The sequence below is a fragment of the Opisthorchis viverrini genome (assembly GCF_000715545.1).
Source record: "Opisthorchis viverrini unplaced genomic scaffold opera_v5_404, whole genome shotgun sequence".
Lineage (NCBI taxonomy): Eukaryota > Metazoa > Platyhelminthes > Trematoda > Opisthorchiida > Opisthorchiidae > Opisthorchis > Opisthorchis viverrini.
In genome coordinates this window covers 298,438-314,866 of record NW_008752056.1, presented here as the reverse complement: position 1 = coordinate 314,866, position 16,429 = coordinate 298,438, and the positions used below count along the sequence as shown (strand labels likewise).

At 46.1% G+C, this 16,429-nt stretch overlaps 2 protein-coding genes across 2 annotated transcripts in view; one reads left to right on the top strand and one right to left on the bottom strand.

Moving 5' to 3' along the window:
* T265_10718 (hypothetical protein) overlaps positions 1 to 12,561 on the top strand; it is a gene marked incomplete at both ends in the record, with an annotated part of 25,100 nt that extends 12,539 nt beyond the window's left edge. The window contains one exon of the mRNA XM_009177177.1: positions 12,515 to 12,561. Coding sequence (XP_009175441.1) covers positions 12,515 to 12,561 — 47 coding nt within the window. The remainder of the gene's footprint in view (positions 1 to 12,514) is intronic.
* The window catches only part of T265_10719 (hypothetical protein), a gene marked incomplete at both ends in the record, with an annotated part of 32,391 nt that extends 16,674 nt beyond the window's left edge, over positions 1 to 15,717 (bottom strand). The window contains 4 exons of the mRNA XM_009177176.1: positions 7,627 to 7,827; positions 13,532 to 13,692; positions 15,295 to 15,608; positions 15,704 to 15,717. Coding sequence (XP_009175440.1) covers positions 7,627 to 7,827; positions 13,532 to 13,692; positions 15,295 to 15,594 — 662 coding nt within the window. The remainder of the gene's footprint in view (positions 1 to 7,626; positions 7,828 to 13,531; positions 13,693 to 15,294; positions 15,609 to 15,703) is intronic.
* Positions 15,718 to 16,429: the final 712 nt, after the last annotated feature.

Sequence of the window (16,429 nt, the reverse complement as noted above, 5' to 3'; positions counted from 1 at the left end):
TTTCGACCGTATTGGATAATGCGCCGGCGGTCACGGTCAACCGTTGGGCGATCGGAGTGTGCGGTTTTTGGGGCCGACCTTTTCTAACCCGTCCTTCCTCGGGGGAAGGCAGCATCGCTGCTTCCATAAATATGGACATGCTGGTCGCCTGGGGGAAACACCTTACTGCCTTCACACTCCTGTCGCAGAGGACAGTACGACTTTATCCCCAGACCGCCTCGTAGCACGATTACTCGTAGTACGGGGTCTCGCTGCTCTTAGTCTGGGTGCTCCCCTTTGGCCTTCCTGGCATGGTTGTACCTTGTGGAACGAAGTTCCAGCCAGTGCAGCCCGCGGGATCATTGCAGCACTGAAGCCCGACCACCACGTCAAGGTGGCAGCTTTAAGCCGTCAACTCTGGTTGGATGGATACCAGAGTCCAAACAAATAAAGATGATCGATGTCGCTCTTCAATCGTAATCCAAACGGCAAAAACATTTCTTCATCAATGAACTGCGACCACCACGTCAAGGTGGCAGCTTTAAGCCGTCAACTCTGGACTGTTGGATACCAGAGTCCAAACAAATAAAGATGATCGATGTCGCTCTTCAATCGTAATCCAAACGGCAAAAACATTTCTTCATGAACCAATGAACTGCGAAATAGATACTCTTATGTCCAGGAAATTATGCTCGGGTGACGTCGGAAACTTCGATAGTTGATTGGGTGATGTGAAATGACAAGTAAACTAGTGGCGAAAATACGCTCATTTTCGTTAACTGAGCTCCCGACGAGGGTGGTTTTTATACCAGTGCTGATATGCTCTAATCCACGTCCTTCTTAATATAGGTTCAGGGAATCACCTCGGATCGTGTTTCGATGGAGATGCGGACACAAGTTCAAGAAATGGGTTGCAGAAGCAATGTCTTGAAATTAGTGATGTTCGTCGCAGGTGCTAGTCCAGTGATTTCGAAAAGGCGATGTTAGCATTACAACTGATAGTCTTCATTTAGGCTCTAAAATGTGTGTGGGATTCGGGGCGGCTATACGAATTCCACACAAGCGACGCGTGGCGATACTTTGGAATTTATGTGTCTCTATGTCAATAACAGCGGTGTGCACCGTATGAGTGGGCCAGTGACGAGACGGAAGTGGTCCTAATGCAAAAGGGTGAGAGGTGACAGCGGGATAGAAATATATGAACTGAAATGGGTATGGGAGAGCCGTGGAGATCGCAGAATTATAGGCAGTAGTACGAAAAAATATGAGGCCGCAGCGATTAATCGGACACCCCCACATGTATCGGAACGCAGCAGTTTTTTATACTGGACGATGTTAAAGTGGCATACAACTGTTGCGAGTAAGCTGATATATGGAATGAACGCTGCGTAACACTCACGTTTGCTAAGAGGAAACGATGTCTACGCGTAACAAAAACGATCGTGTTTAAGGAAAAGTCATAACGTGGTGGACAACAGGCTAAAAAGGACTACTCATAAACAGTTGCTGAAAGCTAGTGATTTGGAGTATTAAGAAAAATCGGGCTAGCTTCTTTGGAACATAGACCAATGGGTGCGTTCCAAGCACCGACACATGCATACTCATTAACTGCAGTGGCTATGAAAAGGTTGTACACAACGTTTGACCCGTGATACCCTATCGACCAAAGACTCAGCAACGCCGAACAAATAAATGGACTTTGAATTCTTGTACGCAGCCGAACACAAAAGCCTTGTCACCACGCTTCCTGAAGACATCTGCTGATGGGCTAAATGAATTTGTGATTCCGAATGATAGTCCATACGGTGGACTTTAAACACCTGTGTGCCATTTTCCGCCACACATATCAGTCTCCCTGAACTACTGCCACCTTATACCAACACAATCGCTGATGAAATGGTGCGTGTGTTTGTGCTTCTGTATGACAGGACACCACAGCTGACAACATGAGCTTTGACTATGCAAAAAACACCACTCTCGGTGTAATTCAGCAAAACATTCCATTTCTCAATGTCCTTTTTGCTTGACCTCTTCATTTACAGAAACGCGGCTCATCACAATTGATAGCTTAGCGACTTCCCTAAAATTCAAGAGCTGGCCCTAGTAACCTGATGAAATAGTTATTGTTCTTGAAGGTCTTCTCATCCATATAACACCTGCCACTTACGTAACGACCGCTAGTGCCAAATCACCGTGCACTCCATGCACCAGTGTAGGTGTGTAAGAGACTTAGGTGGTTCGCTAAACCTAGCAGCTGGCTTGGGTTTCAGGTCCTCTTTCTGGGAGACTTGGATGCGCTAACACCGTCGAACCGCGACTGTGAGAGACTACAGGTATTGTATGCAACACATGAGAATCATCGTTCGCCGCAAAGAGTGCTGTCTTCCTTGCCAAATTTAAACGGGTAGAAGCAGTAAGGTGGCCGATCTTTGAGCTGGCGGAGGGGTATGAAAGAGAGTAGGTACGAAAATTAAGTAAGGGGGCGAGATGGCCCAAGTGGTTAGAGCGCGAATTTACTGACCGGAAGGTCTGTGGTTCGAACCCGACCTCTGCCACTCGACTTCCCCTGCCTAGGCCCGACCTGCCTGGCAGTATCCCAGCCCTCGTGCTCCTGCTCCCCCGATAACGTCTATTGTGCTATCATTAGCATGGAGTCCAGAATTTCCTTGGAGGGTGTCGTGCTCATTTAACTATTCAGCTGTCAGGTGGTTGAGTAGCAATCGTTACAGTAGCTTGCCTGAGAAGCTCATCAGACTGACGTCCTTGTGGTTGTCACATGGAGTCTTTCTTTGTAGAATGACACGATTGGGACATCCTTGAATTACGGTAAAACTTTTTCTTCTGAGGTCATGTCGGTCGTTGAAGTGCATTCTCCAGTCGGTCCATCATACCTGAATAGTTAGGCTGCAGGCACGCCTACTCCAGCTGCTTTGCCATTTCGCAACTGCAGGTTTGCCATTTCGCAACTGCATGTTTGCTTGCCGTATTTCTTCGATAGTCGGAGGGAAACCCGGGGAAAGAGAAATCGAAACCGTTCAGCTGTAGCACCATTTTGGTGCCTAACTGCCATGCCACCCGAAGTTTGCAAGAGGGCTGGGATACTGCCAGGTTGCCCAAGCCTAGACAGGGGAAGTCGAGAAGCAGAGGTCGGGTTCGAACCACGGACCTTCCGGTCAGTAAATTCGCGCTCTAACCGCTTGGGCCATCTCGCCCAACTTGGAGACAGTTTCATCTCTTGATGAAATAGTCTATCTGTTGCAGTCAGCTCTCGTCGGTCGATTCAGTTATTCGTAGGAGTGCTTGTACCATTTATCCGATATTTTTGCAGATGTTTGCTTCAGTCCCGTATGAGTATCTTGTGGATTTCGGGTCGGTACGATGCTCGCCCCATAGATAGCACTCGAGCAACAGTGAAACTTTTCGCCTTGTCACCGAGTAGCTAATTATGATATCTGATCATTTCGCTTTCCCCATCATTCGCCATTTGTGCAATTGAGTTACCGAGCCATGTTTTTTCACTATCTTAGTTGCCGCTTCGCGACCAAATAGGTAACAGATTCGGCAAGCGTTTAGTTTTTCCAGGTTTCTAGCTGTTTTACGTGATGGTCGGTGTCCTCAAACTAGTTCGGGATCCTAGGGCGGATTTGGCTGACTGCCGTCGTCCATTGCATTAAAGTGTGCCATGTTTCTTCCAGTGGGCATTTAGTGAAGATGGCATACCAACCTAACTTCCGGATTTTAATACGTGCCACATCGATCCTTATGCGCCAACTAATGCAGCTGGCATAGTGCAGGTTATGGGACACCATTTTTAGCTTCGTTAGTACAGGCTGATAGTCGGTTCCACAGTTAGTTTCTCGCATCATCTGCGGGATACACATCCATCAAAAGTCTCGCTGGAGGACGATAACGCAATCGAGAAGATGGGAATAGCCGATCCATAAGTGTGGCGATGTGTTGCTTTTCGAAGCGAAATTTCGCGTTGTTGATAGCGGAGGCGTGGATAAGGCAAAGTCTGAGAATTCGCTCACCATCTACCTCCAGTGCCGATAACACTGCGTACAAAGACACCTGCCCATGGACTGTAAGCTCGACCAGCACGTGAACCCAAGTCATCCAGTAAGTGAACTTTCCATCTTCGGGACTGAACTGTGAAAGATATAATCTTGAACGTAGAAGCTGTGTTGGTGGTTCCCTGTTGAGCACAGCATTGGTGTGTATGCACTGGTAAGTCATTTAGGTTTGGCCTGTCGATCTCAGGTACAGTGAAGCAATATTTGGATTGGTGCCACGGGGTTCTGTGTTGGGCATTTTCATGAAGCAGTCGGACAAAGTAAAACCAAAACCATCATCCCCGTTTTCTCCTGTTGTGCAGCAAATCCACTAGTTCCTGGAAGATTTCACTGACTAACCAGCCGTGTTTCGCTGAGGGTCACGATATCGATCAGGTGCGCCTTGAAAATTGCCTGATCTTGTTATCGCTTTGATTCAGCAGCGTTCGCAGATTCCACCAGCCAGTAGTTAACGGTCTTCTGGGACAACGTGACTGCTGCAAGAGAGAATTAGCATCGGTTTCCTAGTTTCGAGGTGTGGTTGCCGGGCCCCAAGAGACCATGTTTTGCAGTGGCAACACAGCCTTAGGGTATGATTGGTAATCGTAACATTTGTTGACCAAAGTTGGTTAAACGGAACGGGACCCATCTGCAATTCAAATTGTCGCCTATAAACCGTGTGCCGTAGGCACAAACGGTCCCAGTAATACAGTTTCGATTATTGGAATGTGGGTGTGTGGAGGCGTTGACATTTTCAGCTCGTCTGGGGACTCGGAAGGTAGGCACCGAAGATGACAACCTTGATGCAAGAGCGCCACTGACTGTGCGACTGGTGAGTTCAGTCACGGAATTCCCATCCAGAGGCATCAATTGTCGACAAGACTTAGCTTCGTGTTTTCGTACTCCGTTGCCAGTTCTCACCGTCGCTTCTACTCCACACAGGGATTTTTAGAAGAACGCGAAGCAGATGATCTTCTGAGATACGCAGTACATATCATAACCATCGTAACCTGAGGCGCGAGCAATTCATTTGTCGCGGGAGAATTCATTTATCCTAGGACCATCCGGTGTCTCCACCGGTAGTCTATCTTTCGTATGTCTTCTGCGTGTAAGGGACACGTCTCACCCATAGAACAGTATGGATCGAATTGCGGCACCGTAAACTCTGCTCTTGTCAAACTGACTTCATGCCGACTCCATGTGTACCAGAGGTTGGCAAAAGCTCCACTGGTATTCTCGATTTGAGAAGTAATCTCATCTCCAGCCAACCCACCGGATATGCTGTTTGCTTGGGGAAGACACCTTACTGCCTTCACACTCCTATCGCAGATGACAGCAGGACTTTACCTCAAGACCGTCCCGTAATAGGATTACTCGCAGTACGAGGACTCGTCGCGCTGCTCCCTGTTGGCTTCCAAGGCATCGTATTTCCGATTTGAGGAGTAATCTCATCTCCAGCCAGCCCACCGGAAGTTAGGCAACAGCCCAAGTAAACACATTTATCCACCGCGTTGATTGGCTCGTCTGCAAGAATGAGTCTCGGGCTTGGTTTCATTCAGTCTTGCAACACCACTTTGCACTTTGTAGGTGTGAAGTGCATGCCAATTGGATTGACAGAGTAATTTAGGTTATTTAAAATGTTTTGTATTTTCGCAAGACCTGAACGAAGGAGAGCAAGATCGCCGGCATACTCAATGTCTGTGAGTGAACATCCCAGGAATATTTCGACCCTCGCAGTTTCTAGGGCAGAAGAAAAATTGCAAGCAATACATCAGTGAGGAAGTTGAAGAGCACAGTCTTGTTTTACACCACTGGGTGCGGTGGACGCAGATGTATAATTGCCGTATGCTCGTACCCGTTCACAGATCGCATATAGGGCGCTCATATGGGATATGAATTTGGACGTCTTCCGGACTTGATCGTTCACCTTGGGCATTCATGTAACCTGACAGGAATACTATATCAACCCTTTTTCTTGCCCGACGATTTTGGTAAAAGCCCATCTCCAGTCTCGGAGCTTCAGTCTGTCGGGGCGTATGCTGAAACGACAGATACACACTGTTTACCGCATCGATTTGCATTGATCTTATTTGAGCAAGGTAGGCACACAATGCAAAGAAACCTGGTTACTGTGACCTAGCCCAGTAAGTTGCTTTTAGCTTTGGGACTGAGTGTAACTGCCGAGCCGTAGATAGCAGTAGCCATTGCATCAGGATCACAGAATACACGAAGAGTGACATATACATCATCTGAGTTCGTACTAAGCGGCATGAGGTATACGACCGAATTGAGGTCTTCTCTGCGTACTTCGGAAACATGACAAGCACCGACAGGTAAGGAAAGCAAGGCTTCAGCAAGAGATGCCTGATGCCCAATTTGACAAAGGGTAAGGACAGCAGAGGCTGCAACGTTAATCAGACCTCTTGAGGCTAGTGACTATTTTGGTTCATTTTTCTGGGAGACGATTTGGACAAACAATGATGGGTAGATGACTGGCGGGTGGGTTGATTGTACTCATCGTTCGATGGGGGGCAGGGGGTGTGAGAAAGGCCGGTGAGCAAACAGCTGCAATGACTAATGATACTTCCCGGTTATCCAAGCCGAAGAAACGGGAGTTGGTTGAGGTACTCAAAAATCTGACTCACAGGGAAGTGGGAGGATGTAGGGCTTCGTTCGGGGATCCTGTTATCTGCCTCCGACGCATATGTCCGACCCACGAGGCAGCGGTTGTTAAGGAGAGACGCTTCCATGAGCCAGTGACTTCATGGTATGACCAACTTGGCTGCACGTAGCCGACCTTGCCCAAGAACACAGGGAAGGGATCACTGCCTCACTCCTAGTGAAAGTGTGAACAGACTGTGACTCTTGAGCAGCCCCGGACTCATTGGTTTTAAATGTGTTTCGACCGTATTGGATAGTGCTTGGGGGGAACACCTTACTGCCTTCACATTCCTATCGTAGATGACAGTAGGACTTTACCTCAAGACCGCCCCGCAATAGGATTACTCACAGTACGAGGACTCGTCGCGCTGCTCCCCGTTGGCCTCCATGGCATGGTTGAACCTTTAGGAATTGAGCTCCAGGCAGTATAGCTCGCACAATCACTGCAGCACAGAAGCCCGACCACCACGACAAGGTGACAGCTTTAGGCCATCTCTCTCCAATGGAGGTATCGTAGTGCGCGCCTAATAAGGTAGACGCGGCTGTTTTATTTGAGGGTCACATCTGAGCCACCGCTGATCCCTATGTGTCAGCAGAAGGAGCACTGTCTCATCATCTACCCGCGCAACCCAGTATGCATGGCACACCAACCAGCGCACATCCTGGGACGACAGTCATAGCCGGATGATGGTAGGGTGCTATTTGTCACCAGATTCCGGAAACAGAATAGGCTGATGACGCATGCCAATAACAGACAATGTGAGATAGAACTTATCTTTATTTGACACTCACTAATATAACTAAAAGGCATCCAACCAAAAAGATTCATGAAAATAATCTGGTACGGCAGACCGACAACGGTGACTCCAAGGGAAGTCCACTGTAATGAGCTAGGATGCTAAATACCACAAGACGGTATGCATACGCAACATACTTGGAGAACCTTGATTTGTCACCTCCGGTTAGCCGAGCCAAGTCGCGGAACGTCAACTCTTCCAAATGCGGATAACGGACGGCCGTCCAAGAATTCTGCGCCTCATTGATGGACTGAATAAACGTATGGTCCACAAAGTATGGTGTATCGGAATAGGCGAAGGTTGTGAAGTCAACGGGTTCCGAAGGGGCGGGAGATGAGCTGGTGAAAGAAAATATTTTCGGATGGAAGGTGGTCAATAACGGAGAAAAACAGGATGAAGTCCCACGAATATTCGACTATCTGGGGACCAGCGAAATAAAACTGGATTAAAGTAAATATTCTTCCATGAAATTACTCAACCCTTAAAGCTTTGACGAGGTCACAAAGGGATTTGTTCACTTCCACTATCAAGTCAGTATCCAAACAATATACCGCCCCGAAGAGCCCTATTAAAGAGAACTTTGCTGTATAATGTGCATCATATGAGTGAATTTATTAACTTTGCATTTTTATAGAGAATTGCAAGTTTTATCTAGTTCCGTTTGCAAAAGATGATAGTTTTGTGTAGCTATACACTCATGCGGAATTTGCTGTTGTGGAAGAGTTTTTACCAATCTTATCAGCGGTACCGTATCATGAGGAAAATTTCAGTTATCTTGCCTGGAGCAATCGACGCAAAAGTCTGACTCCCAAGGCAGTGGGAGGATGAAGGGTTCTGTTCGGTGACCCTCCGCTAGCCTCTGATTCAAAAGTCTTGACCACGGAATCAATGACTCAATAGTCTGAGCCACTTGGCTGTAGAGGGCCGGCCTGGATCGAGGGCGCAGGGAGTAAGGCATCCTAGTGCAGATGCGCGCAGCAGGTGCCTTTTGAGCAGCACCAGACTCTTCGGTCTCAAAAGTATCTCGACCGTATTGGATAATACGCTGGCGGTAACGGTCAATCGTTGGGCGATCAGAGTGTGCGGTTTTTAGGGCCGACATTTGCTAACCGTCCTTCCTCGGGGGGTCGCAGCATCGTTGCTTCCATGAATGTGGATATGCTGGTCGCCTAGGGGAAACGCCTCACTGCCTTTGCACTCACATCGCAGAGGACAGTGGGACTTTACCTCAAGACCGTTACGTAATACGATTGCTTGCAGTCGCGCTGCTCCCCGTTGACCTCCATGATACGGTTGAGCTTTAGGAACTGAATTCCAGGCAGTATAGCTTGCAGAATCATTGCAGCACAGAAGCCCGACCACCACAAGATCGGGTTTTGCCAACTTGGAGAAGAATTAGCTACTGGAGGTGAAAAAATTGCAGATTGTTCTTGAGGCAAGGCATAATTACTGGATTACACGATTGAACCTCCATGAGAGTGCAGTCACTCTTGAAGGACCACTAGAAATATGTAATGACGAAACCTCTATAGTGTATTAAGTAAAGCTGCGGTAACGCATTCAAACATCAATCATCTATCCACAATTATGAAATAAAATGTAAAATCGAATGCTGCTAACCTATTTTGTGATCTGCTAGGTAGAATTCAGTTTCAGTGCAATGTCGAATATGCCGGTAAGGCAAGCAAGTCGTCTGTTCGGATCAGAAAGATCGTCGTCACGCGGGTTGGTTTTACCCTACTGCGTCAAATACGACTTTGAGACGACTTTGAAACACTGCAGCCCGGATCCAGAAGCAACTTTTTCACTAACAAATCCACACCGATTAACGAGAATTGTGGACAATTGTCTAAATGTTATTGGTCACTCCTATTCGTTAGAGTCAAAATGATGTTAATGAATCCGCTGGAGATACAGTTTAATGATCGTTGTGTAGTTCATCAGCTGAAAAAAAAACTTATTATGGCGATCCGTAAGGGGGGCGTTCCCCTAACTTTGGAAAAACGAGCGTTAGAAAAGCAAAGTTTGAGATTAACAGATGTTTCAACCTTTCTTCCTTTTAAAACCAAAGAGTTCCATATGGAGTTGCTTTTTGTTCCATGATCTCCATCACTGCTAGTTACAGCTTTTCTCTAAGTCCCTGTCCGATAGGGGGTCTTAACAGTTGGTCCATATTTCTTGAGTTCATATTGCCTGGGAGCAATAGCCTATTCTCCAGCGAATGACACTGGATAGTCTTAAATCAATCGCAAGGTTGCACCGACTAGGAAGTCATCGTTCACTTGAATTTAGTAAAATACTGGATAATCATGCCGTCATGGCGTGTCCGCGACATGAACACTCGAATAATGGGCTAGGGGATTTAGCGGAGCACATATTACCCGATTTCTCTTTAACACTCCATTACACGCTCATAGAATGGCACCAATCAAAACCCGGACGCAATCTGGGGTGTCTGCCTTTGGTGCAAAACCAAGTCAAATCCTAATTCCCGAAGATTCAGCATTCAAAAACTTTTTTCTAGTCCATGGGGAAGATAATTCAAACGTGAGAAAATTATCATTTGTGTCCGAAGCCTCATATCAAATCGGACAAGCTTTGTCAGAGAATCACGTGCATCTGGACCCTCATAATTGTTCGTTTGTTGTAATAACAACAATCGACTTCTAATTTTAAGCACACCCTGATTCCACGGGCTCCTCGATAACATTAACGCTAGCAAATGTCTCCATTGAGCAACCACATGAACGACTGACGCATCAGTTTTGGTGTTCGTCGTACATTGTCATTTGTTTTCTGACAACTTTTTGATCGTGCAACGAGTCTTCAATTGACCCTACTTGATTCGCCCAATTCAAATATTAAGACTGCAACCTGTGAAGTTGAAACTGCAGAGCATGCTATAGTCTTTGGACAATTGTGTTACAGTCAGAGAATCTATGAAAATGAAATGGTAGAAAATGATTCAGCTGTAACATCCTTCCGATGCCTAGCTGCCACGCTACACAAAGAAGGGCCGAGATACTGCCAGGTTGCCCAAACCCAGACAAGAGCGGTCTAGATGCAGAGGTCAGGATCGAACCACGGACCTTCCGATCAGTAAGTTCACGCTATTTCGAGGTGAAATGAAATAACTTATTCTGATGAAATTTACGTATGTGATCTGCTATGGTCTCTACATTCCACAAAATTAATAATATAAAAAGTATGCTGCGGCAGAAACTACCCGACGCTTCATAAAAGTTCCGTTAAGGGCTTAATTTACTCAGAGATAGTTCATCAGTCAAGGCAAGATGGATCTCAGGACTGCATGGGCACCAGATTCCCCATATCAAACGAACCGTTAAGGGAATTCACGCGGTTTTTAAGGCTCTCACATATGAACGGCGGTCAGGATGGAAAATGTTTTCAGCAAAGACTTGGTACACTCTAAGAGTCTTATTCTTGCAGTTGACGAAATTGACTGCCCATATGGATCCGAGAAACGTAGCAGAAAAGCAGATGGTGGGTAGTTGGAATTTCATTCACCTTGAGGTGAAACGACGCCAAACATACATGGAAGTAGGCGGGACCGAAAACAAGCGCCTAGTCACGCGGCCACCCACTTTTTTCATTGTTACTTCATTCGCTGTGAGTGGAAGGAGATGGTCAGCAAGGGACATATCCCACTAGAAATCAACCCTACAATAACGGTATCGCTGGGGTCAACTAGAGTAAAAAACAGAAAATCTGACAAACGGACACGGTGAAATCACACTGTCACGGTATCACATCTTTGGGAAATTTCAATAGTAGTTCACGGTCTTTTCGCCTCTAAAACCCTTATACTGCAACACTTTCAGCAAGTGTATGAATGACATTTTGATCGAAGCTCCTCTCTTACTAACTCAGGGAGGCAGCCAACTCAGCTTTGCAGTCACAGACGTTTGCAACTTTCTACACTCATTATGCCGGTTTACTCTACATAACTGACTAGGATGAAGATCGAGCCCATAAGTTGGCCGACCTTATACTCTCAGGGGAGCAGACAGAAGAATGGAACACTAAATTGTCTTGTTCAACTGCCTCGCCGTTCTACCTGGTCATGACGAGTGGCAGTGGTATGTGTTTTGTTGTTTGAGGGTGAGTAGGAGTCTAATTAAACACCCGATATTGCTACTGTGTTCATTTCGCAAGCCAAGATGATCCTTCAAACAATCACTACCTGGCTGAGGTTCACTGGTTCCGTACAGCTTCATACACCCACATTCGGTATATCAGCATGGGTGTTTTTCTAGCCACTATTGATGATGCTATAGTTTCGTCGCTGAGTCCGGGTGACAGGAGGTTCAGTTTGGGATGAGGCACTGAGTACGAGACCCTCTGAATACACCACGCTACTCTGTATGCTGCGGTTCTGAATTCATGTTGCCTTTTGCGTCTTTCATGCCCACCTCATATCCTTTCAAATGTAATCCCCTTGTGTCTAACTTAGAAACCTTTTTGAGCTACACAATGAGTGAATCATGGATATTGATTTATCAGTAAGGCTCTGACGCAGACACAGACGTCGGAATGTCTAATATCACCATCTTTCGTTGCAAGTGGACAGGGGAGTGGAACAGTCGAACAAGGCAATGCTGTGATCCAGGCTCCGCACATCGATTAGAAAATAATGTTCAGCCACCTCTCGGTGCCTAACTGCCGGTCCAACGGAAGGAGACACAAGGGCTGGGATACTGCTAAGTTACCCAAACCTAATCAGAAGTCGAGATACAGATGTAGGTTCTGTTCAATCCCATGAAGGTATAAGTCTGACCAACTGGTTCTCCTCAGTTTCATTCTAGAGACCCGTGAGTGCATAAAGGCGCGAACGTCTATGACTTTGAAACTAGGTTCATGGTTACCCTACAAATGCGCCAGTAAAAATGCTATCCATGCATACTTGAAATATGGTAAGGCGAAAAGACGATAGCAAAAAAGTGTCATCAAAATATCTCTCCATAAAGTCCTGAAATTTCACCTCGTCTGTTTTTCGTCTGTTAGCGCCCCTACGTCGGCTGATCACATTGAGTCCTGGAATTATTGTCTAAAAGGGTTTGTCATTTACTGCTACAAAATAATTCGATTCCATCACCTGGGGACGGGGTGGGGTTGAAACCACGGATGATCCTACCGTTTTGTCCCGGCGTACAAAATATTTTATCAGGATTGCGTTGTGCAGAACGATGGACATACTTGTTTCCCGTCCCAAGATCTCTCATAATACTAAAAGCTGAGGCTCGCAAGCCATAACAGCAAATTCAAAAAGGCTCGTCAATGCATTCAAAACAGCATTGCTCTGGGGGATCCGCAGTTTACACCCTATCAACCTATGTACACCAAAGTGACAGCTATCCGACATTCTCTGTGGCCTGGACTAACGGGCCGATAACGCAAGCGTAGATATTGTGATCCACGCTCCTGTTTGTGATGCCGGTTGCATCGCTCTTGTCAGTGGCGATGAGAAAGGTAAAAACCTGTTAGGTGCTGTTACATCAGCATTCGATCACATTACCTGCCACATAACGTACAACCTATTTACTTTTGTCTTTCCCAAAATGGATATAGACAAAAATAAAAACAATAAATTGTTCAGCTGAAGCGCACTTTCGGTACCTAACTGCCATAGCGCCAGAAGGAAGCACAAGGGCTGGGATACTGCTAGGTTGCCCAGGCTCAGACAAGGGGGTCAAGTGGCAGAGGTCGAGTTCGAACAGCGGACTTTCCGGTCAGTAAATTCGCGCTCTAACCACAGAGCCATCTTCATGGATATGGATATTCTCAATCGAGAGGTTGGAAGTGTACTGTCTAACAGATGGCCTGTTCGTTGAGTTGGCTTGGTGGAGTGACAGCGATTGTAATTAGAACAATTAAGAAATATACGATACTCCTTCAAAGTACCATCGTTCGTATCCAGAATGACACAATGAAACAATGAAAATGGGTTGTCATCCAAAAATAATGACGCGGACACAACCCAGCAAGTGCATGGTGCATGCAATCAAGCTACTTCGGGCTTACCTTACGGGAGCCGACAATTTTGTAGCTTCGAACCACCACCACTGACGGAGAAGACTATCGTGAGACCAGCCATGTCGACCACGGTTGCAAAAATACCGACCAGATTCATCAAAATCGAACATTACAAGCCATTTGCGGTGAGCGATAGTGACTTCGAAACCCTGCAAAGTTGTTGGATGATGAGGTGAAGGCTAACAAAGCACCAAACCAACGCCCTGTTAATGATATTTCAGAACACCTTTAGACCTGTGTTCTTCCTTGCATGCCTTCACCCAACGATTTTATCGTCCCGTTCACAGTCGAAAATGGACAAAATGTCTCAAAAGCAGCGACCTAATTCACTCTCCTGTTTTTGCTGATGCCTACGCGGCCTCCCTTCGATGCCCGACACATGCTCGTCTCTCATTCCTCAGAATGAATTATGGCTCATTTGCGGCAGAGTACCTGGAAAATGGTTCAATGCATTGCTTTCTAGTCAACTGATGGCGATTACGACATTAGGAGGCAGGATATCAGACGCAATGGAACTGTGACAGAGACTCTTTGGAGGATTTGATTCGGGCTAACCATCGTATCTTAGCAGACAAATCTCTTAGAACACTAATGCGGCGGACTGCTCTACACTCAGCAACAATGCAGGGTGCTATCGTTATTTCAAAGCTCAGAACAACAGAATTGCATTCTATAGTTACAAACACATCAATTAAATAGACAATAAACCTCAACGACACCTGGTACGACTTAAGTGACCAGACTGTCGTCTGAAATTCCAACAGATATCCGTTGGCTGCCTCTGATCAGATATGACATAATATTCCAGTCCCCCAGTTGGAACAACCAACCAACCAGTATAAGATTGAAGCCCAATAAAAAGCAAGGGCCATCTGGTTATGACCGGTCGCGTAGACCGGAAAAACGCCACTTCAGTCAGCTGTTTAACAAAACATAACCCTAAGGAACCAAGAACATACTGATTAGACGTGGGCTGCAATAGAACTTAGTCGTCTCCCGAACACAAGTAGATGGAAACCAATAAGACATTGGACGGCACACACTGTTCCAAAACAAATGGTTGAACACAGACACTAATTCCCTTCCCTATCCATTTTTACCCTTTTCTTTCCAAAAAAAGCCTTCGAATGGCGATGGTTGTAATTCCCTTCCCTATCCATTTTTACCCTTTTCTTTCCAAAAAAAGCCTTCGAATGAGCGATGGTTGCGCGGCAGCGAAGCATCAGTGGCGAATATTGAAGTTGTCAATGATGATTATGGCTGAAGCTAAATGCAGCAGCATGGGAGAGTTAGAATCAGAACAAGGGTATTATAATCCCAAATACCACCGGTTATTTTCGACTCGGACTTGTGTGCATGTACGTATCGTCGCTTGAAGAGTAGTTAAATGAAATTTCATGGTGAATAAATGGAGGCTGTCGGATTCTGAGGTGATTAGTTGATCGGTTTAATCATCCTCAGGCTACTAACTGTTCCCTTGGTGATAAGACGACCATGTACTGCGTACTATCCGGGCAAACTAGATTTTAGGTATCACACAAGTATAATTTTCTACCAAGTGTATAACATGAAAAATTCTCAGCGACCACGAGGTTACACATGTATATGACCCATTCTTATTCATAATCTCAAACTCATCTCATCTTTTCATCTTCGATAGCAAAATCAAAATGATGCATGAAAATGGTGACGCATGTGGCTCCCCACAAGCAGAGGGAAATTTTTCGTGTAAAGTGAAGACCGAAACCTACTTGGTTATAAATTAACGTCCAGGCTCCAGTTGTTCCATATCCCTTGACAGATGCCGCAAGATTGGGGTAGAGAAGATCAATGATGAACTCATCATGTGGTTCGGCTGAAAAGATGCAATCATTGAGGGGATCAACATAACTACCTGAACAGTCTTTCGGGTGCGGACATACTTTCAGGGACCATCTGCCACGAGCATCTTCATAGGTGCAATTGGCAGGTGTATCGCAACGCCCTGAACCAATTAAAAAAAGACAGAAAAGCAGCGAAGCGAAGGGCGGAGATAGGTGAAGTGGTGACATTTTGTCCACAAACGCTGAAAGATGGAAAAAGGAAAGGTCGTGAAAGTAGGCATTGGCGAGTACAAGTCAAACACACCTCAGAAAAATACTCGTCTTTAGAACCACTTACCAAAGCTGAAAGAATCCTTTACTGAACTCAAAAGACACGAACTACGCTGCAGCCTTCAATGTCATGCTTTCTGTTAGGTCGAGCAAAGAACAAACCTTTCTGAAATGTCGCTTCCTCCCTCTGTCAATGTATATAGTGTCTCCGAGACGCACAAACAAGACCCTACCTCGGGCGTGCCCTTCAAGCCCCGTAGAATGAGCTCTGTGGGAATCTGGTAATCCATACGGAATAGCTAGTGGCATCCATGGCGCGGGAGCTGCACTCAGCTCCAAAACTGAAAGCACCTTGCTGGACTGGATCACGGCAAACAGTAGTCTGCGCTGTGCACTTGTCTGGCTCAATTAAGATCAATGCAAATCGATGCGGCAAACAGTGTGTATCTGTCGTTTCAGCATACGCCCCGACAGACTGAAAATCCGAGACTGAGGATGGGTTTTACCAAGATCTGTCGGTCAGTAAGAAGGGTGGATATAGTAATCCTGTCAGGTTACATGAATGCCCAAGTCTGGAAGACGTCCAAAGTACATATCCCATATGAGCGCCCTATATGCGATCTGTGAACGGGTACGAGCATACGGCAATTATACATCTGCGTCCACCGCACCCAGTGGTGTAAAACAAGACTGTGCTCTTCAACTTCCTCACTGATGTATTGCTTGCAATTTTTCTTCTGCCCTAAAAACTACGAGGGTCGAAATATTCCCGGGATGTTCACTCACAGACATT